General features: G+C 29.7%; 1 protein-coding gene across 1 annotated transcript in view; it reads right to left on the bottom strand.

Moving 5' to 3' along the window:
- The window catches only part of Tomosyn (syntaxin-binding protein tomosyn), a 769959-nt gene that overhangs the window by 725810 nt on the left and 22234 nt on the right, over window positions 1-21915 (bottom strand). The window contains exon 2 of the mRNA XM_075372103.1: window positions 13127-13224. Within this exon, the coding sequence (XP_075228218.1) occupies window positions 13127-13224 (98 nt within the window). The remainder of the gene's footprint in view (window positions 1-13126; window positions 13225-21915) is intronic.

Genomic DNA, 21915 nt, shown 5'->3' with positions numbered 1-21915 from the left:
TATTCCTGGGATTTTATAAAAAATCTTTTGTATTTGCCTCCGTTCCCTAATGATCTACTCCTCCTAATCTGCCTCCTTTTTGATCTACTCGATTTGAGGCAGAGGATTGAAGTAGTTTCGCTTTTATTACTCCAAACATGATGATGATTAAGGTATACGACGAACTCTATTTTCATACATCTGTTGGATGTTTTCCGCGTGAAGACAGTTGCACATATTGAACACTAGAGGGAAAACTGAAAGTTCCTCATCTCGTTAAAGTTAACATATCAAAATACTTTTAATAAAACTTTGATATTAATATTATTACTATTTTTCACTGTGTATTATTATTTTAGATCCTAACCTACTAGACAGCAAGAGATAAGGGGGACGCACACGCAGACACACGTGTCTGCGTGTGCGTCCCCCTTAGCTTAGCTCCGGAATGTACCATAACTAACATGTCTCATGGTGGTCAGGTGTTTACTTGTTACATTATTATATCGATATACCGTATATGTATCGATATATATATGCGAAATATAAATAATATACATTTTTTCACTCGTATTAAATCGCTCATGAATTATGTATGCGAGATGGCTAAGCGAAAAGAAATTCCCCTTATTAACTTATGCAACCTGGTTTACATTCATATTTTTTTTTAGTGAAAGATAACTTAGCCTATTTTGGTAAGTTTGGATCTAAAATTCGCACACGTTTGAAATACATAAATTTTCCAAAACGTAGGGAGTTTTTGAACTACTATAACAACCGACTGGAGCTAAATGATAACAAGTTATTAGTTTTATATACAAGTGAGGTACATATTAGGATATACAGTTGTACTAGAAATTCTGTACAGTAGTGACCGAATTTTTTGTAAAATTTAGGACATTTTACCGGATCGAGAATTTTAGGATGAAAATGGCAAATATCTCAAAAATGGTCGGTCTTAGCGTTCTGAAAAATTTTTTTGAGTCCCCAATCAAATACCCTATCCGCTCTCACTGGTACCCTCCGGATGAAAATATTTTCAACTGTACCCGTGGCTCCATTTGGAAATCGGAGAGTGGGTGCAATGGTCACCGTAATATCTCGGCAACGGAAGTCTGATTTTCACAATTTAAACGGCATATGTATCAGCAGGTCGAGCATTAATTGTTTAATGCATCGGGTAAACTCTTGATAGACCGGATCTTGGTTATCTGGAAATTAAATCGTTTAGCCCTGGGTTTTGATTGCACTTATCCACCGTAAAACGACCGATCCGATCTTTCGCTAAATACCCTCAAACCTGTGCGCTATAAAAGCTGTAAAATGTAAAATTATGAAGACTAAAAAGTAGAAAATAAAAAAATATTTAAAAAGAATTTTTAAAACGCCACTGTTAAATTAAACGCACTAATCTCAGAATGGATTTGACAATAAGGTTTGATGGTGATATGCAAGATTATGTGCAAGTCATAGCTTCAAATCAAAAATTTGATGTGTTTGCCAGTTTTTTTTAATGCTTGATAAATGGCGTAAAGAGTGGGGTGAAAACACATAAAATAAAGATCTATAACCAAAAAGTAGACACCGGAATGTACCGATCACTGGCGGAAAATCCCGATTCGTTAGTATCAATTCCTAGAGTTAAATTTCTAAGTTTATTTATAAATGTGTTCCTTTATTCCACTTACAAAATAAAATAAATATATTATAACTTTACAGATATAATTATTTCCCAATAGTATAAATATTTAGTTTAAATTAATTCAAACTCAAGAAAAATTATAATACGCAGCATTATAAGGTATCACTTACAAGACCACTTGTCAGATAAAAGAATGAACTTGTCGATTACAAAAGAAAAATCAATTTAAATATATACCTTAATAATTAAATAAAGTAAGAAAATTGGTAATAAAAAAAATAATCATAGTTAATCACGTATTCAAGACATCAGTACTTTACATTCGGTAATAGTATCTTTAGCTTGCATTCGATTTATTACTTTTATCAAGAAATACTTCTTTATTTTTGAATTTCATAGAAACTGGACTTTTTATCTGATCAGAGTTTTACGTAGTATATTACCTATATTTTAAGTAAAAATGCTAATTAATTTTATCTAATTTAAAATAAACAAAAATGGTTTAATCATTTTACATTCATTATTGTTATTTTAATGTAGAAAACTTTTCACATAAAATAAGATTTACATTTTACCTAATATTAAAAATATATATATATAATGAACTGTAATTCAATTAACTGCTTCAAATAGTGATGTTAAGTTAACCAATTCTTCCGGGGGTTTGATTAACTATTTAAAAAAACAGTTCAGTGTTTTACTTGTAAGGAAGTAAGTTACATTCCTTCTACTTTGTAATGCTTAATGATAAATTTACAACATCCCTTGTGTGTATAAATAATTAACAAATCCAACCACTGGTACCAACTTAACATTACATTATGGCGTACGAACTTAATAATATTATAAATTTATATGTTTCGGTTTAATAATTAATCGATAGGTTTTAACATTTACGATCTACATAATATTTAGCACGTAAAGCCTTAATTAATAAATGATAAACGACTGCGAATTTACAGGTTTTTCATGTTATATAAATTATAACAAACAAAAATAAATTTAAAATGATTGCATTTTATATTACATACGACTACAATTAGTAAGATAAAACAAAGATTTTTTTTAAATTCGGGGTTTAAAGGATTAAAATGGGGTAACATTAAATTTTATTTTTTTAACTTCCTTGTACGAAGTAAAGGAAGTATTGTAATCGTAAAAAAATTGCGGTCTTCAGATTTCAACGGAAATATCCATTATGACCATTCCTGAATCCATCTAGACTAGTGACGTCTGTACGTACGTATCTCGCATAACTCAAAAACGAGCCGTAGAATACTGATATTTTGGATTTAGGACTGTTGTAACATCTGGTTGGCACCTCCCCTTTTGATAGCAACCTACTGAACCAAAAGTGTCCAAAAAAGCCCAAAATCCATAAAAATTGGATTTTTAACTTTTTCTTAATTGCAGTAATAAGCCCTCATTGTTAGCTTTTCAATGATATATCGTAAATAGTATTTATTTTCAATGGTTCCAGAGTTATAGCCAAATAAAATATTAATTAATGAAATATTTGGATCTTAAAAGAGGAAGGCACATTTGTTCGAATCCGACTTCATTTCCTTTTCTTTTTTTTTAACTTTTTTCTTTTATTAATCAAAACATATTTATTTATTAATGATTATTAACCTCCGATTGTAAAAAGTTTTACAATAAATAATAATTCAATAATAACAATAAAAAACATTGTGAAAAAATATTAAAAGTTATTTTATATACTTTTCATTTAAAAAAATGTGTATATATAATTTAATAGGTGTACAAGGAAGACATATGGTACCCACATCAGATTTTTATAGTTTCACCGTAAGAAATAAAGAAATCACTTGATTTTTGGTGTAAGTAATCTCGTAATATCCAAAAGCCAATTTCTACACTTTTTTTAAAAATTCTACTTTGAAAGAGGTGAAGTAAAGTAAATAAATTTCGAACAAAGATCGCAAATTTTCCCCTTCCCAACTACACCAAACGAGATATTTACTCAATTTGGACTCGAAAATAAATACTCTACAGATTAATATCTAACAATAATTTCCAGTTTTTTATATTATAAGGGGTAAAAAAATAAAAACTGTTTTTCCCCGTTTTATGCGACCGCTATTGAATCAATCTTTATTAGATTTTTTAATATTGTGATAGTAATCTATATTTGTAATGCTGATTATGTATTTCACGTGCGAAGCAGTTAGGGGAAATCTAAAAGTCAGTTGTCGGCCCCTATACTGACCAAACTGTGGCTATGAAGAAATTACAACAAACTGATAATTTTTATAAATTGAACAGGCCTTAATTTTTATTTATCATTATTATCACAAGTTTAATTAATACTAGACCGAAGCGAGCCTGATCGGTTAAACATCCCCTGATCGCGACGGGAAGTGCAAGTAACCGTACAGCGCGGGCGAAGCCGCGACGGAGATGTTATACAGTAATATTGTATTTGATTTTGGATAGATTTTTTTTTCAACGGAATATTTAACTAATCATTCATTGAATTTTAGTTCATAAACTCTATAGGCCAGAGTTTACGGAAACAAATAATCGCGCAATAGTTTATTATAAGTAATATTTTTCTGTTTTTTGTATTATCAATAGAGATTTTGATTCGCGGTTTGACAGAATCAGTGATAACGGCAAATATAGAAGCAAAATCAAATGACAAAAGATTATTATTGTTTTAACTGAAAAAAAAAAAACATTCAAGCTAATAGAGGAATACATAATGAAACTTTAAAATATTTTAGAATACATTTTTAAATATTGAGAATTCTAATGTTTAAAGTTGGATGAAACAAAATCTAAATTAGTTATTTACTTTTATGCATCCGTCTGTGTACGCTGCGACTACTAATTAACTGAACACCACATCCTTGTATACAGTGTCTGTTATGCGGCTTGGCGTCGGAAGTTTAAATTAGTAGTTGACTTCCGAAATATCTTAGCAAATAAGGAGACGATGTTATCGAATTTTTTTTACGATTTCTTTAATATTATTCAAACATTTGATTTTTACTATATTAAGTTTCAGTCATTTATGGCATTTTGTGTATGGCAGATGGTAAATTTATTATTTTAATTTAGATTATCACGGTAATATTTGTTTGTGGTTTTATTTCGCTTTTTAGCATACGTCATAGGCGTTTTCCGATTACGCTGTGTTTTTAATTTAGCTTTTAATATTTATTTATTTACTATATAAATATCGTGTCAGGGCAATGATGACGACACTTCGTTGTGCATCCAGAGAAAAAGAAAAGAAAAAAGTAATCGTTAAAATTTAAACTGACATATTAAATATAAAATACTTATTTTTTGGTTTGTATAAATGGGAAAACGAAACTTCCGATTTTAGGGCAAATTTTTTAAAGATTTTTTTTAATGTAACCAATGTTTTATATACGAAAATCTAGCGTGATTTTGGAAAAAAATGAAAATGAAATAAAACCAAACAGATTTATGAACATATAACGCGCGCGCGCGGTTGTGTATGTATGTGTGTGTGTGTGTGTGTGTATAGGCGGGGAGGAGGAGGAGGAGGACAATAAGGTATTTATATGTACATTTTAATATAGTACATAGAAAGGGTGTTAACAAAGTATGGGAAAACGTAACTTGAAACAAAGGAACAAAAATAAAAGAGTGAAATACAGCAAATGCACCTACCACCACACAATCTATTAGCTGTGAGACCATCTAATCCGAAACTCTCAGGAGACCAGTAAATTTCCATTTAATCATTTTTAAGCTGTTCTCTATGGAAAACAGCTCAAAAATGATTAAATGAAAAGAGTAGGGTTGTGACAAATGATTTCAAAGGCAGTGAAAAACAAAACTTTTGATGTAAGAAAAAAACGTTCTATGTATGATAAAACTAACCAAAACAGCGACCGTTTAATATTTTCACAGCTGGTTTCAAATGTAGGATACAACAGCTCTTAAATAATTGATCGACAGTGAAAAACTAAAATATTTTATTAAAAAAATTCTTCTCCATCAAAATTTAATTTTTTTTCGTTACATGACCACAACTAGAGTGATTTATTTTAATTCACTTATGAAATTAGCTGTAAAAAATATTAAGTGGCAGCCATCTTGATTAGAATTGGAATAGCCCAAATATTTTTAACTCAAAATTTTTAAAAATGATGTTCAATCTTAACCTTTTCAATTTAAATTATTGAATTACTACCCCCACCCACCCAATCGAAGCTCCTTTGGGAGCTTCGATTGTGGCGGTCTCATTCCAAAAAAAGAATAGATCGTTTTGAGGTAGGATAATTTGTAAAATTTCTGTTTTACATGATTTTCTTTAACTTAGAATGATTCAACCGTGTGAACTCTTGGAATCTTAAACTTATTTTCGATGATAAATCATCAAGTCATACAATGATAAAAGTTTAAAAAAATCACGTAAATCGGGTAACAATACAGTATTCCAAGTTAATTTTACACATACGTGAAATGCAAGGAGAACATGTTGAGGAAGAGAACTGAATCGATAAGACGTAGCTATCGATCCGATTGATTTTGACTGTCGATTCAGTTCGAGTAGATCAGATGGCTATTGAAGCGGATTTTAATATAACTAGTGTAAGTCTTCCTTCTTTTTTTTTATTTTGTTTACCCCGCTGGACCGTCGTTAGGTATTGTTTCAGAGGATGAGATGAATCATTTGTAGCATGTGTGAAAATGCCATGCGTGACCGGGATTCGAACCCGGGACCTCCGGATGAAAGGCCAAGACGCTACCACGGAGGCCGGCAATACTTTCCTTCTAAAATTTGTGAACGGTAATTATCTGATTTAGTTATAAATAATTGCAATCATTTATAATAATTAAAAATAATTACCCAGGTTGTAATACACAATAAAACTGCATATAAATATGTGTTTTATTTGCTTAAGAATTAATACAACTAAAAGTAAATATTAGATTTATTTATAGACTTCGGACTGAAGAATTGGACAATTCAAAATTAACGGGCAGAAAACTTTAAAACAATGATCCCATTGCGGAAATGGACCGTATGAGAATATAAATAATAATTTTATAAAATAAAATAAATGTAAATAAAAATATAAATTAATAATAATACTAATTTATTTAATGTTTCATAAATTTACTTTGCTGTTATTTAAAATCCCAATCAGCCTTATAAATATATCTAATAAAAGAACAAAAAAATAATAAAAAAAATATATATGCAGGATGTAATTACTTGTATATATAACGCATGTACATAAATGCATATAAAATATGTATACATGTATCTTCTTTTTTTTAGCCGACGTAACTACAGTAAGGTATTACTGCGGAGGATGATATGTATGAATGTGAATGAAGTGTAGTATTGTACATTCTCAGGTCGACCAATTCTGAGAAGTGTGGTTAATTGAAACCCAACCACCAAAGAACACCGGTATCCACGATCTAGTATTCAAATTCACATAAAAGTAACTATATAGATAGATGCATATAAAATATATATACATACATTAGTTTAATATATACACGATGTATATATATATATATATATATATATATATATATATATATATATATATATATATCGTGTAGAGTTATTTCATTTTATTTGGGAGGAAATGAAAACTGTTTTTTTTTTTATTTTTTTTTATTTTTGAGTGTATCAATTAAATAATTTTTACTATAACATTGTTATTTATTAACGTATTTGAATAAATAAGGTGTAATTTTCTTTGTCATAAAAATCTTAAATTTTTTTATAATACCATAAAATTTAAATATACCAGCGGTTGCAAAGATATTAACATTTAAAAAGTTTACATGATCGCCATTTTGAAATGTATTAAGAGATCAAGTTCATTATATTTATATAAGTAAACCTCATGTACTTTCAACAGTATACGAAATTGCAGCACGATACGATTGACCATTCCTGAGAAAAAATATTTACGTTAAAAATACAAAATTGTGAATAGTCTGTATACTAAGTGTTTCCGTTTATGTGTTGATATAACGTTTTTTTCTTTTTTTCGATTTGTGAAACCATTCCCTGAATTCTTTAAACGGTTTTTATAAATACTCTGTATATCTAATGTTAATATTTACTCAATTATTTTTTTTTTTATTTAAAAACAATCTGCTTTCTTACTCTACTTTATGTTTTCGCAGATGAAATGAAGAAGAGTGTAGAAATCTTCGCGTTATTGTATTTTTTTATCATATGATGCAGTGAATTCTAGTAATCAAAGAGTCGGAAAGATAGAGAAAAGTTATTTAAATTTTACATAATTAACTTGATAAAATATACTTTTTAAACCTATTTTATACCGAAATATCGACCGAAAAAAACAAGTTGTAAGGTTTGTATATAACTTAGTGTATATTTGTAAAAAAAACAAATCAATGTTTAAGTCAATGATGTAAAGCTGGATCATTGAATTAGTGTTTTTTAGCTTTCCTGTAAAAACAAATAAACATTAGATAAACGAAAAATTAAGTGAAAACGTTAGTTGAAAGTTGTATACAAATAAATGAAACGAGTAAACTAATTAAAAAGAAAAGTTAATACTTCATGAAAATTTAGGTTTAATATAGAATATGAAAAAACGAACACGAGTAAGAGAGACTCTTGTATCTTGTAAATAAACATCATCTAAATTTCATAAAGTAATATATTCTTACCAAATATTTACATTAATCTTAAGAGAAATACTAATTTACAAAATAAACAAAATATATATAAGTACACAAGTAAAGTACATCAAAAATTAATAATAAACAAAGAGTTAAGTAAACTGAACTTACCTTTATAAAGATGTTTTTTCAGAAGCTGTGTAAATTTTTTCAGATGCGATGGACGAATTAGCGTCGATTGAAAAGTTAATTGATTTTAAATTTACAGTAACAATTCCTATTAAGTTTCATTAATATATAATTAATCTTTTTTTAATTTAAATGATTGAATGATGCCGTAACTTCACAAAATGTTTAAGTAATTTTAATTAATTTTTTAATATTGGTTATTATTTATAAGCGAAGAATGTTATTAAATTTAATAATTAAAAACAAAAAAAATAAATTTTAAGTTAAACAACTTTAAAACCGTTACAGACAGAATACTGTAAACTTTCAGGATAAGGTATCGGTGAAATTATTTACCATTTGACGAAAAATAAAATTTCAATCCCTTCATGGGGGAAGGACCAAATATTGTAACTTAAATATTTTAAATGGTAACACCCTTTGTGTGACATTTTATTTTAAAGGTCTCTTTAAGACAAGAAAAATGGTATAAATAAAAAACTGTTACGATGTCTGTAACCAAAATGGCGACAGGATAAAATTTGGATTTTGAAAAAATTTCATAATAATTTAAGGAACTGTTATAGCAAATACATATATTTATAAAGATTTGATTAAATGTGTATTATCGAATAAATTTATTTAAAAAATATTATTTATAAGTATAATATCTTACTTATAACTTATTCACTTTCATTTTAATAAATTTTTGATATGTCCTCCTGTTGTTTGATTGTGCCAGTCGGTTGTAAATGGATGATACTGCTTATTTTAATGATTCATAACGATATTTCGAATTCTATTTTGTAAATCATCGATATCTTGGAGCTTATTATGATTTTTATGTATAATACTTTTCAAGCGGCTCTATAGAAAGTATTCCGATGGAGACAAGTCGGGTGACCTTACTGGGCTATTCTACTTGACCCCTTCGGGCAATCGATTTTCCAGAAAATAATGTATTTAAAATTTCATGTACCTGAACTCCAAAATGAGCCAGGGCACCATGTTGTTGAAACTATATGTTTTAGAAGTTGGAGCCGACAACGTTTTAAATGTTTGGAATGGTATAGTCGAAAATCAATACCTCACATTTCACTGTTTTTAATTCCATCAATAAATGTAGGCTTTATCAATTGTCTATCAACAATATCTGCCCGTACACTAATTTCGACTGGATACTGGGTATGTGCCTCACAATACCAGTGTGAACGTCCAACATCGACGTTTATGGCGATTTACATTGCCATTTAGAAAAAGTGTAGTCGCTAAAAATGTTGTTGTTGTTTAATAAATTAGGATCTGTAGAAATATGTTTCGTCGTTATTTCACAGAGCTGAAGTCTTCGATCACAGTCATCTTCGCTAAGTTCTTCCCCCGGAAGAATTTTGAAGGGTTTGAAATTTTCACTTTTAATGTCCGAAATCACTAAACTCTAGCTAATGTTCTCGTACTGTTCGAGTGGAGGAAACAGCATTCTAAATAAATTCTTGTATAATCTCTAACAATTTTTTGTAATTTTTTGCAGATTTAGGCCTTCCTAGTTTTTCCCTTATAATTAATTCTCCATTTTCTTCAAATCGTTTGATGGTTTTTGACATTGTATCTTTTGAAATAGGATATTTGAGTTGCTTTCTATTAGAGTAATTATGATTATTTTATTTTTACTACAGCCACTCTCGGTGATGATTAAAATGAAAGGATATTTTTTAAGGGCGAATATGATCTGCATTTTTGTGGCATTGGAATGCTGATACGCAAGAGTATACCCTCAACTCGGAACAAAAGCAACATAATATATACGAGGTGTGTGAGAAAAGTAATGAGATTGGTAACACTACGAGCGATCTGGCAACGCTGTGTCTACCGGTCTGTACTAGACCGGTTTGTTCATCCCTTCCACATGCTCAGTATGAGTTTCAACTCCGTTCAGCCAACAAATTATTTTAGACGGCGGCATCAGTGAAGTTGTGTGTTACGAAAATGGAGCATCCCAATTTAGAGCAACGTTGTGCAATAACGTTTTTGTTAAACTTGGGGAATCCGCGAGTGTGACCTTTGAAATGTAGAAACAGGCCTAAGAGGAATACTGCTTATCAAGAGCACAAGTTTTCCGCTGGGACAAAACATTTTTGGAAAGCCGAGAACCCGTTGAAAATCAACCTCGCTCGAGAAGACCTTCAAACTTCAAAATCTGACGAAAACGTTGAGCGTCTGAGGGTTCTCGTAAGACCGTCGTTTAACAATAAGGATGCTGAGTGAACAGTTAAATTTAAACACTTGCACCGTACATAAAATTTTGACAGACTATTTGCACATGCAAAGGTTTGTGCAAACTTGGTGCCGAAAAACCTCACAACGGAACAGAAGGACAATCGAAGTAACGTGTACGTTGTGATTTTCTTATAGGATTGACAATGACAAAAAATTCTTCAATCGTCTGATCACAGGTAATGAATCCTGGATATTTGAGTACGATCCTGAAACAAAGTGGCAAAGCGAAGAGTGGCACATTCCGTCATCTCCTCGACCGAAAAAATGTCGAATGAGCAAATCAAAGATCAAAGCCGTGCTGATTTGCTTTTTTTGACAGTAGGGGTACCGTGCATAAACAATTTTTTCCTCCAGGACAAACTGTCAACCAAGTGTTTTACAAAGGTGTCCTTAAAAGGCTCAGGAAGAGAGTGATTCGCGTGAAACCAGACATTGCAGACAAGTGGATGCTTCATCATGACTATGATCCGTGTCAAACGGCCATTTCCATCAAGGAATTTTTGATTTCAAAACGCATTCCTACGGTTCCTCAATTCCCCTATTCTTGATTTGAGTCCTTGTGACTTTTTTCTTTTACCGAAATTGAATCGTGTCTTAAAAGGACGTAATTTTGGAACTCTGGAGAATATACAAAAGACTGTGACCGACCAGTTAAAAGCCCTACCAGTTGAAGCTTTCCAGCACTGCTACCATGAGTGGGAACAACGACTCCGCCGGTGTATAGATGCCCAAGGGAACTACTTTGAAGGGGATAATATTGTTGTTTGAAAAAATAAAAACTTTGGTACGTAAAAAGTCAGTCTCATTACTTTTCTCACACACACCTCGTATACTTTCTCTAGTGAGCTTAGCATGCAACGCTTGTTATTCTTATAAATGGCTAAACTACTTTAAAAAATGTCACGTGATTCACATTAGATCTCAATTGAAACCGTTATGATACGATAAAGGGAACTAAAAAACAAAAAAAATTAATATATCACCTTCAAAATTTATTAAATTTATTTTTCTATTTTCGATACCGGTCACTGTAGGACCACATTTTTAGCACTCCAATACTCCATTTTTCACTGTACCGCTTCCTTCTTTCTTCCGACAGTTTTAGGTTAGCACACTTCCTCTTCTGCTTCTGTATCCCTTTGAATTTTAAGATTTTTTTCCTAAGCATCTTTCTATCTTTGAAAATTGTCACATTTATGTTTGCTTAAGTCCTCTTTAACTTGCTTGAACCATTTAACGTTCATCTTGTCACGATTAAACTTGTCAAAATTTATTTTCGTACGTCTGTTTGTACCCGTTCTTGTCAGATGTCCGTTGAATGCCAGTCTTCGGTTACGTATTGCTTCCGTGATTCTATCTAACTCCCGGTAAAATTCCTCATTCTTCCATAATTTCTAAACATCGCTAGTTTTCTGGGCCAAAGAATTTTTCATAGCATCACGTATTAAATAAATAAAAAAATATTTTTTATAATGAAATATTATAAAATGTATTATTAAAAAAAAAAATACTCTAATAATGAAAATAAATGTTTATTTATTAAAAAAAATATTAATATTAAAATTTATTTATTTAGTATTTTATCATCAAAATATTCAAAAATCTCATCATACTATATAAACAAGATTTAAATTTAAGTAGATTTACGAATAAATTATAATATCCATACCGTGTTTTAAGTATGAATACATGTTTTAACATGATTTGAAAGGGCTTTAACCAGATTCAAATAATATGTATATTCAAATATGTCTTCAAATACAAAATTTAATTCTAGCATAAACAATAGATATCACAAAACAATCTGTCACAGTTACATAATTAACAAAATTATATCCCTTGATTAAAATTACATTAAATTTTATTCTATTTTAATCCGAATTGACTATTCTATATTATTAAACAAATATTGATGTATGATATTTAAAATAGAGGATACAAATTATTTTCCTTATTTTTTTAAAAATTTATTTGTCAACATTCATCAATTGAATTTTAACATCCGCCAAGTTTTAAATAGAAATTTTCAAACAACAAATTTATTTTACAACCGATTCCAGCTGTGTAATTTTAATATAATTACAAGTTACTACGAAAAAACATCGAAGGCCAACATATAACTATACTATTAAACTTTAAAAAATGTCATCATCATGAAAGTTTCTTTTATGAATTAAGATCAATATAATGTACAAATATACGTAACAATTAATAGTCTACAATTTATTATTATATAATTAACAAATCCAATACCGCAATAAAAATTACTACTTGAAGTTACGGCATGCATTAATTTTTTACAACAAATTAATATCACTTTTTTTACAAAAAAAAAAAAAAATTGTAAAATTTGAGTAAAGAAACTAAATAAATGTAATCAGTATTTTTAATCTTAATAGGAATCACTCATAATTAAATACTTTGTTGTAGTAAAAAGGATACATTCTAAGAGAACCGGTTTTCGTCCCGACAGCCAGGAGATGTTGAATTGGATCAAAAGCGATGGCAGTTGGTTGAAATGGAAAGCCATGCCTGAAGGTCTGAAACAAACAAAAAGGATAAAAAACTTTAAATAAAATGTACGAATAAATTAATAAATTTACTAAAAAAAGATTATTAAAAACCTATTTATTAAAAAAAAGCCCTACGAGTTGGTCTAGCGGTAAAAATCGTCGAGGAAAATCAGATAATTGGAAAATCGTGAGTTTTAAGGTTTAAATCTTAATAAAGGTAGTTTATTTTATTCGGATTTGAATACTAGATCAAGTATAATAATGTTCTTTGGTGGTTGCGTTTCATTTAATCACAGGTCTCAGGAATGATCTTCCTGAGTCTGTTCAAAACTACACGTTTACCGGTGCATTCAAACATATATTGATAATTCGCTAATGACTTTAATCGTTTTCTACAAACAGAAATATTGAAAGAAAAAAACACTTAAAGGTTAAAATAATTTAAACGCTTTACATAATCTAGTAAATTTATTATAAAAATTTATTGAATTTATTTAAAGGTAAAAGAACCAATCAATTTAAATAAGTAATCTGTGTTTTGTTTAGTAATTAACATTCTTTGTCTGCTATGTATCAATAAGTTAATTATATAATAATAATTTCCACTTACCGAAAGCGCTCGGACATAATAATAAAAATAGTTCGTAAGTGGAAATTATTATATAATTAATAAAGAGAAAAAAAACATCACAAACCATAATTATTAGTTGAAAGTTGGAAATGTTTGAAAGGTATTACAAAGTAATATAACCTTTAGTATTATGCGATTACCTTCCAAAACTAATTAACATAAACAGCGTTGTTATAAAGCAATGAACTATTTGAAAAACTATCTTAAGTTTTTTCTACGTAAAATTAAAAAATAATTTTTTTTGTTTAACCTCCGGGACCACCGTTAGGTATTACTTCAGAGGATGAGATGAATGATTTGTAGCACGTGTGAAAATGCCATGCCTGACCGGGATTCGAACCCAGGACCTCCAGATGAAAAGGCCGGGACGCTACCACTCGCGTCACGGAGGCCGGCTAAAAAAGATTTACCAAACGTTCCTTTAACCATACTAATTCCCTTGTAGCTTACTTTCCAGGTAACGAAAAATTATATTGCGTTCAAAAACGATTTGATAATACTTAATATTTTTGTCATTATTGTTTAGTCCTGGAATTTTATAGTGTAATATAAACTTCATTTCGAAAAAAAAAATCGTTTTAGCCTTTAAATAAGGTAAAGTTCAAGGTAAAAATCTAAGGTCACCTTGAGGTGTTGCCTTCCAATCTGCGAAACTTTTGTTTAGGTCACTTTTTTATTATGCATAGTTTACGAGAAAATCGCCTACGGCGACTAAAATGAAACATTTATGTATAAATTAAAAAAAAAAAATAACATCGTAATAAAAAAATTTCAATACAATTACGTGCACGCGCGCGCGCACAGAATCTTAAGTAATATTAAATACTTTTTCAATTTTTAATTTGGGACGGATTTATTTAATTCAAATTAAAATCGGATTTTTTTTAGTTTTAGAACAATCGTATTCTTATTCATATTAAGAAAAAAAAAATTTGAAAACCACAGACACGGCCTTTCCTCTGCCAAATTTCACAACTGTTGAATTTTCTAAAAACCTGTTCATACAATTTTAAGAGCTAAAGTTTACATCGAATTATAATTTTAAAAATGTTTAGTTTATTTTTCATAAAATTACTAAGAAAATATTGTTCTTATTTTTATCAATTGAACAAGATGACGAAAAGTGAAAAAACAATTTCCAAAATTATAAACTATTCCTATCAAATAATTACAACTTATTTTGCTAAAGAACCTTTTCAAATTAAATATCAGTGATATTATCTATAGCACTGTGGTTAGTGCTATAGATATTACCTAGATATTTTTCAAAATGGATTTGAAATTCCTTCTTGTATGTAATCGAGAAAATGTATTTCATCTAATTGGTTTATTATTTAGTTTTTTCTTTAATAAATTTACGGTGCTTATAAATTTCATATTATTCCAATACTAACAAATACAAACTTTTATATTTTAGGTAGTGTCTTTGTATAGGTGACCTATTTACAAAAGATGATTTGAAAAAGTTAATTCTGATGTTACATGTACAATAGAATGTTGTAAACGTGTTCCATATTTCAGTAGAAGAATAGATGATCCGGTCTGGCCAATGTTCTCGTATTATGATATACTGATTTCACTGACAAGTATTTTTTTTTTTAACTTCCGGGACCACTGTTAGATATTACTTCAGAGGATGAGATGAATGATATTAATTTTTGTATCGAGTGAAAATGCCACGCCTGACCGTGATTCGAGACCTCCGGATGAAAGGCCAAGACGTTACCACTCGCGCCACGGAAGCCGGTTCACTGACAAGTTAAACGTTCTTAAACATTTTCTAAAAAAAAAAAAATAAATTCGAATTTATAAAATTGATTACTAGAAATTTAAGAAAATGCTAATATATTTATTTTTAAGAAAATTAGTGATGAATATCTTTAGTTTTAAATCCGGGAAAAATATTTTAAACAGTGCAGACAACATTCATAAGATTTCTTAGAAAAAAATTTTTTTTTACATTAAATGGTTTATATTTTCGGTTGCAGTTTTAATGTTATTGATATAAATCACTTGATATAGACGAATTATCAAGGCTTAATTTTAATAAACCGATCAAAAAATGATTATCGAATTGGACGTAATGAAACTAGCTCACTGAAATTGATTTTTAAATGGAAAATTTGTTTTGGTGATATAAAATATATGACAACACTTCTTTGAATGCAGTCTGTTATGCAATATTTGATTATTATAGCGGAAGAGTAATTATATTCACGTAGAACTCCATAATTTTGTAACCATTGAATTACACATTGAAATTAACAATTACTTGCTACAGATCAGTGGTTCCCAAACGTTTCCGAGTCGTGGCGTCCTTTTACAATTAACGTTTTTCCATGGCGCTCTACCCGAAGTAAAAGTGTGACTAGTAATTAAGAAATAAAAATAAAAAAAACTCGCGTATCTTCATTATATTTTTACTTTATTAACATTAAATTAATAATTATAAATGACTTGGTTCAATTAATTATGAAGCTTTTACAATATTTCTCGATGCCCCTGTGAAGAGGCCGCGGCTCCCTGGGGTGCCGCGGCGCACAGTTTGGGAATCACTGCTATAAATGATACATTGCTCCTATCGTATAACGCGTTCGAAATATTTCTGTTTTCGTCCGTTTAACAATTTCCGACTTTATTTATCAATTAAATCTCTGATAATTTTATCATCTACACGTTGAAACTATAAAATAATAAACCTGTGTTTATGAATCCTTAATTTACACTCGTGCATTCTATTTCTATTACGTGTCTTGAAAGACCATCACTCAAAGTACGCTTGAAAAAAAAAATTATTAGATATGATGTGACATCATTTTCATTAATATTCTGAATTAATAAAATCAATTAGAAAAACACTAATTACTCGGTTCGTAGAATTTAAAAACAAGCATAAATAAAACAAGGAAAGAGACAACAAATAAATTCTATAAAGCACATGTCATACAAATTTTATTACGTGTTAATAAAACTAGTCACAACGCAAAGTCTCTGGTATAATCGAATCAAATAAGGTAAAAGCAAAAGCTAAAGTGAATGTAAAGAGAAATGAAGCTAGAAGTGAAATGAACAAAGTCGAGTTTCTTTGGTCTCCTGGAAATTTTCAAGATGTCCATTAGTATAAATCCAATAAATTCAAGTAGTGTACTCACAAAATATATCAGAGGATTGTTCACCAGTTAAGATAGCAAAGTACAGACCCCGGGGAAGAAAGTACAGAGATATATCGTAGAAAAGAGTGTATATTTTATCTGTTTACAGTTTATCTGTGAACTTTAAAATAAGAAGATGAAAAATATAAAACATTTTTTAAACAGGGGATAAATTTCTATAAATATACCCTTAGTAAATAGTACTTTTATTACACAACTGAAAACGTTTCTGTCACTGATCTTATCTCTTTCTGGTAACAAATATCTACATTAATTAAGGTACCCAAAACACCGGCTAACTTTTTCAGTAAATTTATAAGCAAATTTATAGCTTTAATAGAAAGAGGATTCCATACCCTTTTTTTTTTGGCGAGTCGGAGGAACTCCATTTACGGGCGAAGTGTCGAACTCGCTAACAGGTTCCGCAACTTGTTAAAGTGTGTATGTGTGCCTGGGCCCTACTGACTAAACCTCCTATCTCACCAACCCCTCCTCCCAGAACCTGACCCACAATTAAGCATAATCACAGCACTGAGAGGTGCCATCGTCTTGTCTTTGAGTTTATAATACATGTGAATTTTTGTTAGGTGTTTTATTCTTAATGAATTAGAATTTATTTTCAGCGTTAAAGTTTTTAAAGTTAATTTTTTAATTGAAGTTATATTTTTTAGAACTAAAAAATGTTTTGCTAACTACCAGTATGGAGCAGTGCCAGGCCCGGCTATGCCCGTTCCCAGCCGTCCCACTACAGTAGACGGGAGATACATTATATTTGGTTTAAGTTTATTGATGAAATATTTTTGTTCAACAGCATTCGGATTCTCCATAGGATTTTGTAAATAACAAAAACTAATAAGCAATTTAAAAATATTTTCCATATAGACCTAGAAAAGGCTTTCGATAACGTAGACTGGAATAAAATGTTCAGCATTTAAAAAAAATTAGGGTTCAAATACAGAGATAGAAGAACAATTGCTAACATGTACAGGAACCAAAAAGCAACAATAACAATTGAAGAACATAAGAAAGAAGCTTTAATAAGAAAGGGAGTCCGACAAGGATGTTCCCTATCGCCGTTACTTTTTAATCTTTACATGGAACTAGCAGTTAATGATGTTAAAGAAAAATTTAGATTCGGAGTAACAGTACAAGGTGAAAAGATAAAGATGCTACGATTTGCTGATGATATAGTAATTCTAGCCGAGAGTAAAAAAGATTTAGAAGAAACAATGAACGGCATAGATGAAGTCCTACGCAAAAACTATCGCATGAAAATAAACAAGAACAAAACAAAAGTAATGAAATGTAGTAGAAATAACAAAGATGGACCGCTGAATGTGAAAATAGGAGGAGAAAAGATTATGCAGGTAGAAGAATTTTGTTATTTGGGAAGTAAAATTACTAAAGATGGACGAAGCAGGAGCGATATAAAATGCCGAATAGCACAAGCTAAACGAGCCTTCAGTAAGAAATATAATTTGTTTACATCAAAAATGAATTTAAATGTCAGGAAAAGATTTTTGAAATTGTATGTTTGGAGTGTCGCTTTATATGGAAGTGAAACTTGGACAATCGGAGTATCCGAGAAGAAAAGATTAGAAGCTTTTGAAATGTGGTGCTATAGGAGAATGTTAAAAATCAGATGGGTGGATAAAGTGACAAATGAAGAGGTATTGCGGCAAATAGATGAAGAAAGTAGCATTTGGAAAAATATAGTTAAAAGAAGAGACATACTTATAGGCCACATACTAAGGCATCCTGGAATAGTCGCTTTAATATTGGAAGGACAGGTAGAAGGGAAAAATTGTGTAGGCAGGCCACGTTTGGAGTATGTAAAACAAATTGTTGGGGATGTAGGATGTAGAGGGTATACTGAAATGAAACGACTAGCACTAGATAGGGAATCTTGGAGAGCTGCATCAAACCAGTCAAATGACTGAAGACAAAAAAAAAAAAATATATAATTTTGTTTATGTAATACTAATAATAAAAATATTCGCTGTTCCTCCTTCCAAAAATATTTACAAAAACAAATTCTTCTTTGTATGTATTTTTTTTTTTTTACTTTCTAGAATTATTGCAGATAGCTTTAGAAGAGAAAGTATTGCAATCGGTACAATTTGGGCATATGCGGTTTTCACAAGATCTTGACGCTTTGATACCTAAAAACCCACAAAACCGGATAGTAATTTTCCGGATGTTTTCATGTACGTGTGTTCGGTGTTTCACACCTTATATCTCCAGAATTAGTGTACCGACTTTGACCAAACTTGGTCAGATTACTTCTGTACATGAGGCATTGATGTTATTAAAGTTTCAACTTAAAAGGTCAAGTAGGGTATAAAGCGTCAACAATACTCCCCGTCACCACATTGAGCGATAGTGTAACACTGACATACAGCTGTGGCGGCAGTCGTCTCCTATGTTTAAATAAAATTATAAATATTTAAAATTAAGTTGTGTTTGTTAAGTCGTGCATCAGAAAAAATTCCCGCAGGACGGGAAAATCCTAAAACTATGTTGTCAACTTTTTACTTCCTTGTACGAAGTAAAGGATGTATTGTGATCGCGAAACATTTCGGTTTCCAACGGAACTATTCATTTTGACTAGTTTTGGCGTGACGTCTGTATGTATGTATCTCGCCTAACTCAAAAACGATTAGCCGTAGGATATTGAAATTTTGGATTTAGCACTGTTGTAAGATCTAGTTGTGCATCTCAGTTTTTGACTGCAATAAAAATTAAAATTTTAATTAATGAAATTATTTGAATCTTAAAGGGAAGACACATCGGTTCGAATCAGACTTCATCTCCTTCTGTTTCTTTTTAATCTAAAAAAAAAAAAAAAAACATTTAAAAATCTAATTAAAGGCCAATGCGTATACATGAACACGCATGTACACGTACACAAAAAGATACATTTACTCATCGGTAACGCAGAAGTTTTAGAACTTTTTTATTATGTATCGTTATCAATAAAAATTAATTTTAAAAAAATTTACTCAGTTTTTATTAATTTTAATTACAAAAATTCTCAGATTTTTAAAAAAATTTTTATTAGCAAGTTTTATTTCATTTAAAAGTTTTAAAGTAAATTTAAAAAAATGTAAAAAAGCAGAATTCAGAGTAATTTTTTTTCATTTTGCACACTATTTTCAATTTTTCACAAAAGACTGCATACAAAACTTCTAATTTTGCTTATGATTTACATCCGTAGAAATTTGGTATAGGATTAATTAATTTTTAGAGAATAACTGGAAATATTTTGCTGTTAATAATTAAAAAACAAATCGTTATCCAACTCATATTTATATGAACTTTTTTATTATTTTAATAAGAGAAAACCCCTAATAAAAAATATCAGAAATAAGTTTATGAGAGTAGAATTATAAGGTCTATAAAAACCGTTCTACTAAAAAAAAGTCGTTTTAATATACAAGGAATTTCAAGTAGTAATTTATTTCGTAATGAATTGTTCACCGTTCCCGTCAGTGTAAAAAGTGGAAATCAAATTAAAATAATGTAGATGACAAATAAATTAATAAATCCGGAAAATAATTTAATTTTCGTTTTGCACAAGCGCTTGTATAGACACGCGCGCGCACACACACCCACAGTTTATATATATTTATATATATACGCATAGTATGGTTATGCACGCCATATAAATGGTTTATAAGTTCATACCTCAATTTACTTCCCTCTTTGATCTACAACTAAAACAGCAAACATAACGTCACGTCAAAAGCAATTTCAATGTCATCAGTTTAGTACGCCTCATTTGCTGATGCAATTATCCATTAATATCGGAACCGACATACAACGGTAGCATCCCTTACTGACAACCAATTTCACTACTAAAACTGTAACTGACAGATAGTATATGTGTATTCTATGCTGGTAAATAAACAAAAACATTGTACAACAGTCAAGAGAATTTTTTTCGTTAACTTTGTAACTAGCACGTTAAAAGAGAAATTAAAAACAACAATGTAATTGCTTTCTGACTAAATATTCACTTCTTTTTTTTAATTGCTTTGTAATTTATCACATAAGTAAACAACGTAGAAAAACATGTAACGTAAAGGACGGGTAATTTGCAAGTTTAATACTAGCGCTTTAAAAAAAAAAACCGTCAACAGAGTTATATATAGCATTTTTTTATATTCCTATAAATATTTTAGTTTGTTTGTTAATGTAGTCTTCCGCCGTTTTAAAAAAAAATAGTTTAAATTTTTTTTAAATCATTCTTTCGTTAGAGTCATTTAAAAGTTAAATGCCAAAATAAAAAACAAAGTTAAATAGATGTTCAGAAAACACAATTTCAGTGGTATAAATATTCTAAAATAGCTTTCGTATGAGAGATTTTGCTTTTATTTTAGTATGTACCGTATTGTTTAATGTGGGAAAATTAGTTGCAATATGAAGCAACTTTGTAACAAAAAAAAATCAGACAAGAACTGAAGAATATCATTTACTCTTCCCTTCTCACTCTCTTTTTCGCATCCAATGAATTTTAGTTTTTAAGAACATTATTAGAAGATGATATTTTTACTTTTTCTGGTTTTAACTAAGATTAATTTAAGTTTAAGTAAAAAAGTAAATTAATTTCTATTTTTATTGTATTATTACGTGTTTGTATTTCATTTTCTGTAAACTATTGGCCGATAAAAGAATATCATTAAATCTGCATTAAATACTGGTAGGTGAACGAGGATATCTTTGGACTTTAAAATCTTCCTCTTTCTCACATACACGTCCAAATAAACATGTACAAGAATCAAACAGAGCAAAAATTTAAATGTATATTAATTCTGTATACGTATTTAATATTTTTATATCCGACTAAGAAATAAAATATTAATTAGTACTATATAACTCTATAAAGTAAAATAAGAAAGGAACTGGCTATTAACCATCTAATATTAAACTTAA

The sequence above is a fragment of the Lycorma delicatula genome, chromosome 7 (assembly GCF_047948215.1).
Source record: "Lycorma delicatula isolate Av1 chromosome 7, ASM4794821v1, whole genome shotgun sequence".
Lineage (NCBI taxonomy): Eukaryota > Metazoa > Arthropoda > Insecta > Hemiptera > Fulgoridae > Lycorma > Lycorma delicatula.
This window is presented reverse-complemented; position numbering and strand designations above follow the sequence as displayed.